The following is an 8,338-nucleotide window of genomic DNA, read 5'->3' as shown; positions in this document are numbered from 1 at the left end:
ATTGCTAATGAAAGCAATTAAACAAAATAAACATTTTTCCTGGTGGATTTGTGTTGTCAATACAAAGTAATCTTCTGACAGCCTATTTTATCACCAACATTTCCTTTATTCAGTCATTGAACCTTGTGTGTATAGCTCCTGTTTCCTGAACAGAAATGCATCTTTTTATTTTCAGAGGAGATGCTTCTAAAAGAGTAACACCACTTTTTCATTCTTTCATATTACCCCAATCTTTAAGGTTATATAATTACAAGTAAATTACTACCCTTTATTGGATCATACTTTTTTGGAAAGCCATAGTACAAAATTCAGACTTCATCCTACTGACAATGAAAATGAACCAAATATGCTCTAAAAATTGGACACATGTTATAATTTATCTCCATTTTATGGAATACGCTATGAGCATTGTACAATGAAAAGAATACAAAAGCCCACTACAATTAAGGAAAGGAGGTACAAAAATTGTTACTCTACTTGAGAGGGAGATAATGATGGATTACAGGATAGAAGTTGAATCAGTATATATGGAACTAATGGTAGACTCTAAATCATTTTCCATGGAAACCACAGAATGTTAACACTCGTGCTGCTTCAACTAACCATCAACTTCCCCAAAGTTAATTTTATTCACAGTATCCATAAAATGTGGTGATAACGTCAAATAATCTCTGGATTTTACTTGAAATATACTTTATGATACATATGTCAAAACAATATGTTAAGCACTATAAGTCTATATAATTTTTACTTGTCTACTTAGGAAAATAAGAATTCTCAAAGGAATAGCATGAAGAATATGAAAATATGGAGTGTAGTTTTTCCACAATTAGAGTGAACTACGATAAAAATGCATTGAAGTGTTCGAGATTCTGCAGCTATAGGAATAAGTCAAGGCACTTTACTTATTGGTGAAATTACTGAGAAGGGTTTTGGCTTTTCCAAGGTTTTATACAAGCTTTGGTAACAGTTTATTATGCTTCAAATAATAAAATGCAGCTTATATTTCCTTGACATAGGCCATGATTGAAGAGTGAGCTAGACAAATAGAAAAATGAATTGAATCTATCCATCCAGGCTGGTCACTACCAGACCATTGATGGTATCAACGCTGATGTGAAGAGTGAATCAGTAGAATTTGGGGTCTAAAACATTTTATTGAGACAAATACCCTTTGCTAATTCTGTCAAAGATACTCCCAGTCATAATTTGATAGCACATGTGACATCACAAGTGGTAAATATGCATGCAATGCTCAGATTGCCCTGTCTCAACTTCATTTAAAAAGAAGGAACCAACACTGAGGAATGAATTCAACCAAAGAGGAAGTCAATCTCTACAATTAAAACTATAAAACATTCATGAAGAAATGAGGTCTAAAATAAGTGGAAAACTATCCCCTGCCCATGGATTAGAAGAATTAATATTGTAGAAAATGTCATAACTTCCTGCATCTTAATAGATCATAATGGAATAAAATTAGAAAATAATTACAAGAGTATATACCAATTCTACCCGGATGCTCCCTGTCTCATTGGATCTTGGAAACCAAGCAAGGTCAGCCTGGCTTGTACTTGTATGGGACACTGCCTGGGAATACTGGATGCTACAGGCTTACAGAAAATAAAATAGAGCAAAATAAAATAAGATAAAAAATATTCTGAAACCATACCAATACAAACACATGGAGACTGTATGATCAGTGGGTTCTGGACGAAATAAGGAAGGATATTTAAAATATCCAGGAATCAAATGAAAATTACAAGTCACCTTCCACAACATTTGGGATATAGCAAAGGCAGTTCTAACATGAAAGTTTATATCCATGAATGCCTACATTTAAAAATCAGAGTGCTCTCAAAGATACAACCAAATGATATACACCCAGATCTTGGAAACACAACAACAAACAAACCTCAACTCAGTAGATAGAAAGAAGTGATAAAGCAAGAAAAAAATCAACCAAAAATAACTTAAAGAATCATAAAAGAGTTGATTCTCTGAAAAGATAAATAAGATGAACAAATCCTTTATCAAACTAATCAAAAGAAAGAGGAGAACACAAAATTAAAAAATTAGAGACAGAAGGGGGAAATCATATCAATTACCTAGAAAATTCAGGATCACCATAGAATGTTCAAAACAAGTATGCTCCAATGATCTTAAAATCTGGAAGAAATGGATGCATTGATAGACACGTATGAACAACCAAAATTGAACCAAGAGGACATAAAGAACTACAACAGATCTATAAAAAGCAATGAACTGAAGCTACCATAAATAGTCTTCCCACAAAGATGTTCATGGATTGGCAGAAATAATATTGCAAAAATGGCTGTATTACCAAAAGTGAGTTACAGATTCAATGTAATTACCATCAGAATTCCAATGACTCTCTTCATAGACATAGATATATCAATCCTAAAATTCATGTGGAAGCATAAAAGACCTCAGAGTCAAAGAACCTGAGCAAAAAGAGCAAAGCTAGAGGAATCATAATATCTGACTTCAAATTATATTATGAAAGCATGGTATTGTCACAAAACAGACACATTGAACAGAGAATAGAAGAAAAGAACCAGATATAAGCCCACATCTCTTATTTGCATTCTCAAAAAAGGTGCCAACAAAATTTGGCAGCGAAAAGACAGCCTCTTCAACAAGTGGTATTGGGAAGACGTGATGTCCTCAGGTGGAAGATTAAAATAGATCTGTATCTCTCACCCTGTAAAAAATCAAATCAAAATGTATCAAAGGCCTTAACATAAGACCTGAAACTCTGGATGTAACAAATAAAAAATGTGAAAATACAGGAATAGGCAATGTCTTTCTAAATAGGGATTGGGCAATAAGAGAAAGAATTGGCAATGGGACTGCACCAAATCTGAAAAACTTCTACACATCCTAGAACACAATTACCAGATTGGAGAGACAACCCACAGAACGGGAGAAATCTTTGCCCTCTATTCCTCTGATAAAGGATTAACATATGAAATACATAAAGAACTCCAAAATTGATAAAGGCAAAAGACAAATACTTCTATCAATAACTGGGCAAATTAATTGAACTGTTCTCAAAAGGAAAAGTACAAATACCCATTAATTTCTTCTTGGCTTTAATCATGAAGGTGTGTTGAATTTTGTCAAAAACTTTTTCTACATGTATTGAGATAATAATGGGATTTTTGTCTGACTCCATTAATGTGCTTATTACATTTATTGATTTGTGTATGTTGAAACATCATTCAATATGTAAAATGAAACCAACTTGATCATGATTTTTTAATGTTTTATTTAATGTGGTCAATATGTTGTTTAATTCAGTTCATAGTGTTTTTGATTATTTTTATATCAATGTTCATCAATTAAATTGGACTGTAGTTTTGTTTTTTCTTGTGTCTTTATCCAGTTTTGCTATCAGGGTAATACTGGCTTATAAATGAGTTTGAAAGCATTCCTCCCTTTATATTTTATGGAACAGTTTGAACATCATTGGTGTTAGTTATTCTCTAAAAGTCTCCTAGAATTTAGCAGAGAATCTGTCCAGTTCTGGGCTTATCTTTTTTGGGAGACTGTATTAGTGTATATTAATTAGACAAAATAAGGAGCTTGATGATAACAGTTCCTTAAATAATTAGTAATCCTTTGGATTACTAATTTGAGGTTTGTCTTATTTTTTTTCTAAGACTTTGAAGTGCATCAGTAGCTTATTTATTTGAGTTCTTTCTGATTTTCTTCATGTATAAAAATAGTTTATTTTGTTTTTTAATATTATCAAATTATTATACTGGAGGTACATTGTGAACTTTACAAAAGTTCTTACAAACTTTGAGTTGAGTTCACCCCCTCAAAAACTCTTCTTCATCGCCCCTCCCAATTCCGAATTAGTTTAAACAGATCTCATTTTCCCATTGCCATACAAGTACACATTGTTCTCTGATTTCTTAATGTAGGCTGTAAAGTCAAAGCCTGATTCTTCCCAGTATCTTTAATGACACAGTGATCTTTCAAAAGTGTGTTTTTCTGTCAATCTACATTGTTTCTATTGTTCCTCTTGCTATTGATTTCTACTTTTATTCCATTAAAATTTAATAAAATACAACAAATTATATTGGTTAAGAATTGTTTTATGGCCTATAACATGATCTATATTGGAGAAAGTTCCATGGGGTGCTGGGAATGTTTATTCCAATGTTGTCTGATAGAATATTCTGTAAATTTCTGTTAAGTACCTTTGACCTATGGTACAGTTAAACTTTGAAGATCCTTGCTTTGATTTTCCCCCTCTGGAAGATCTAGCTACTGATGAGAGTAGGATACTGAAGTCACCCAGTATTTTTGTATCCGTACCTTAAAATCCAGTAGTATAAGTGTTATGAAATTGGTTGTGTCCATGGTCAGGATGGAGAGAAGATGGTGGACAGATAAAGCAGGTATAATCAGACAGGAGGACTAACTGCTAATGTTCTGCAGCAGGGAGGTTAACTATGATTGAAAACAGTTAATGGAATACTTCAAATAGTGAATACAGAGACTGTTGAATGTTCCCAACATGAGAAAATGAGGCATAGGATATGACAATTGCCCTCATCTGACCATCACACACTGTGTTCATGTGATTTAAGTATCACACTCCATGCCACAAATATGTGAAATTATTGTGTGTCATGAAAAAGGTAAAAGTAAATGATTAAAGCAGTGGTGCAGGTAAGAGATGCTACAGACCTCTTGCCTTCACTTAGTCTCTGGGAATGAAGAAATGCACTTCCTTTTCAAGGAGGTTAGGGAACACATGAAAACATACTGCTAACAAGACATCCACTGAGCAGCCCATGTATTGCAATGCTAGAAATATCAAAATAAACTCCACTTTGTGTACAATTAATATGTGTGGATTAAGATAAAATGAATTAAACCTTATGGAAAGAATCATACTGTAGGTAGAGCAGGTGGGGAATTTCCCCATTTTCTTCTTTGAAGCCAGTATCTTTCCCATAAGCCTGACCAAAGCCAGACCATTTCTCATGATGAAATCTTGGCTTTAACCTCATTGCTCTGTTCTCTGTGCCCATGTTGCCTGTAGAAAATTTCAGTCTGGACATTGACCTCAAATCAGGAAGAACATTCAAATTGAGATTTTAGAAACCTGTGGCTATTGTTAATGAGCTCATTGAAAACTCTTGTCATAGATCAGTTGTGGACACCAGAGAGCCAATGTCAACCCAGAGGTAAAAAGATAAACACACGTGTTGTAGCAGTAAGTTGTTTTCAAAAGTGATCAATTAGCTGGCTCTGGGGAGCCAGCCCTGCCTGAACTTCTGCCCAGTTCCTTCAACTCCTAATGTGATCTGGGAATCGTAGCACTCTGTTCACTGGCTGAGGACCTCCTGCTTGTGACCAAATACATACGGAGAAAATATTCCAGAGACCTTCAACCTGTGAGGTAGGAGACCTTGTTCTTGATGCAAAAGGCCACACATGTTCTGCATATACAAGATGGGAATGTGTGGAAGAATGGAAGTGCACAGAGCCACCTATAACACAGGTGAGTGAGGTGGCAGAAGGAACTTAGTCTCCACACTCCTAGCGTGGCCCTCCAAGGGGTTGCCTGCTCCTGACAACTGGTACAGTGATTGAAACTAGAGTGGCACAGTGCACTGACTTTACTAGTTGGAAGTCAGAGTCAGACCTTTCCTCAGAGCCCCAGGAGTCTCAGAAGGGTAAGTAGTCATATATGCTCGTTCTATTCTGTTGGCTCCTTTCTAGGATCCAGCATGAAACCTGCTTGGTGTACATCCACTTTGGAATGTGAAGCCTTCTGTACTATAGGAAACACCAGACAGGATCTTGTCTGTGAGGGTGGCTGGAGCAGCAATGCATGTTAACCCCACTCTGGAGGATATAAGTGAGGTTCCTTTTGTTCCCCTGCCCTTGGTCAGACCAAGGTCTTGCTTTCTTAGAAGAAAATACCTGCAAGTGGGGAATCCAAGCCACATGAAGGGGTCCTATAAGTGTCTGGCCTTGGGGACCCTGGTAACTATGCACTTGCTGTAGTCCTGGCGTAGAAGCTGAAGCTCTTCAGACTGCCAGGCCAGGCCAGCAGCTCATAGATGAGCAGACACCTGGGAAGCACAGAAATCTCAGCCCCTAGTACAGGACTAAAACAAACTATATGTTACTAATCTTATTTGGCCTACAACCAAATATTGTCATAAGAAAAGGGACCTGGTGAAGGGGTGAAAACAGCAGTGGATGTTGAAATGAGGGAAGATGAGGTGCTGAGATCCTGGAAAGACCTTGTGAAGTGGATAAATCCCATGAATACCTGTTCCCAGTATCCCACCCATATCCTCACATGGAGCACAAAAGAGCAAACTCCATTTCTGACTTACATCTTATACCTTTTCTTTGAGCATCCCCAGCGTCAGGTCATCTCCAGTTGCTTCTGCAAATGCCTGTGCTGAAACAGATCATTTCTAAGACCCCTGTGGTCCTTAGCTTCATTGGGTATCATTAAGATTGACTAAACAATGAGAAAAAGCAGGATGAGTGTAGTTAAACTGTCATTTATTAAAAGATTGTCAATGGTACACTTGCTCCTGTTAAAAACATTTTGTCACAACATTTGGAGACAGGAATGGTTTGGACTGGGGCAGACCTACTAAAGTCCCAGCTATTGTTTCCTGCTCTGTAAGACTCTGGAAGCTTCAAGTTCTCCCACTGTACAAGCATGAGAGTATTTTGAGTGTCATGGAGAATAGCAGAAATATGGAATTTGGAAATTAGGACAGTACTAAGCATTATTAAAAAAAATCCAAAGTGATGAGGAAAGCAAGAGGAGGAGGATGGTGTTGAGGAGGAGGAGGAGGAGAAGGATTGTCATGGCGTTGATGATCTGAGCCAAAGAATAATAGGCTAATGATCTTGTCATGCATAAGCTTTAGGAAGACACAGGGACACACATTGCCTGCCAAGTGAGCACCCTTTTCTCTCTTCTCATCAGACTTGAGCAGAAGGTAGAATGACCTTCCTGGGTGCTCCTCCAGGAAGCCCTTGCTCTCTGTGACCTCTTCACTAGGTTAAGACTGATGAGTAGGAGATGCATAAGGACACGGGGAACAGAACAACTGTCCAGGAATTCATCCTGGAGGGCTTTCCTGCTGTCCAGCAGCTGGGGAAGGTTCTCTTCTCAGTGCACCTGCTGGCATACCTGACCTCCATCGCAGGAAACTCAGTCATTGTTATCATCACCTGTGCCAACACCCATCTCCACACACCCATGTACTTTTTCCTCAGCATTTTCTCTTTCGTTGAGTGTTGTTTCACCAGCACTGTTATTCCAAAGTTGCTGGTCATTTTTCTTTTAGGCAGGCAAACAATTTCCTTTGCTGCCTGTTTGATACAAGCATTTGTCTTTCTATTTTTGGGAGCATCAGGTTTCCTCCTCATAGCTGTGATGTCTCTGGACAGGTATGTGGCCATTTGCAAGCCTCTGCATTATCCCAGCATCATGAACCTGAGGACTTGCCTCCTCCTGGTCACTGCCTGCTGTGCTACGAGCTTCATCCTCATCACAAGCCTACTAGTGAAGGTTTCCCATTTATCCTTCTGTGATGCCCATGTCATCCCTCACTTCTTCTGTGATATTGGCCCTCTGATCCATCTCTCTTGTTCTGACACCAGAGCTACTGAATTGATGGCCTTTGGCCTTGCTGTATTAATCCTCCTTTCCTCCCTCATCATCACCATCATTGCGTACAGCAACATAGCAGTCACTATCACGCGTCTCCCATCAGCCAAGGAGCGGCAGAAAGCTTTCTCCACCTGCTCGTCTCACCTCATCGTCCTCTCTCTGATGTATGGCAGCTGTGTCTTTATATATGTGAAACCAAGGCAAAGGAGCAGGCCGGACTCCAACAGAGAGGCTGCCCTTGTGAACACGGTGGTGACGCCCCTGCTGAACCCTGTCATCTACACCCTGCGCAACAAGCAGGTGCACCAGGCTCTGAGGGAAATGGTGTGCAGAATGAAAATCTCGAGATAAGAAGAAATTACCCCACATGGCCTTGGAGTAACTGGTGACAAAAATCCATTTGCTTCATTGTAGCTGATATGTGATCCACAGGGTTCCAGGCAGGATTCTCTGAGCCTCTTACTCACTTCCTGTGTAACGAAATCTGTCTTCTCATGGGTACATTTTGTTTGCTGTTCATATCTATCATTTTACTCAATATCCTGAATATTGATGACTATATATTTTAACAGGGATATGATTGACTGAATTAGTTTTTGTCCCTCTAATGCAAACCATGCAGCCTACCCTCTTTGTAGACAAAAT

The 8,338-nt window shown here is 38.3% G+C and overlaps 1 protein-coding gene across 1 annotated transcript; it reads left to right on the top strand.

The window, feature by feature from the left end:
* Positions 1-6,862: 6,862 nt before the first annotated feature.
* On the top strand, positions 6,863-8,044 carry LOC109675556 (olfactory receptor 6C75-like). Its single transcript, XM_020152236.2, has one exon. It carries the CDS (start codon positions 7,100-7,102, stop codon positions 8,042-8,044), a length of 945 nt encoding a protein of 314 aa, XP_020007825.2. The 5' UTR covers positions 6,863-7,099.
* The last annotated feature ends 294 nt before the right edge of the window (positions 8,045-8,338 follow it).

This window comes from Castor canadensis, chromosome 7, assembly GCF_047511655.1.
Source record: "Castor canadensis chromosome 7, mCasCan1.hap1v2, whole genome shotgun sequence".
Taxonomy (NCBI): domain Eukaryota; kingdom Metazoa; phylum Chordata; class Mammalia; order Rodentia; family Castoridae; genus Castor; species Castor canadensis.
The sequence above is the reverse complement of the archived record's forward strand: the minus strand, read 5'-3'. Positions and strand labels throughout refer to the sequence as shown.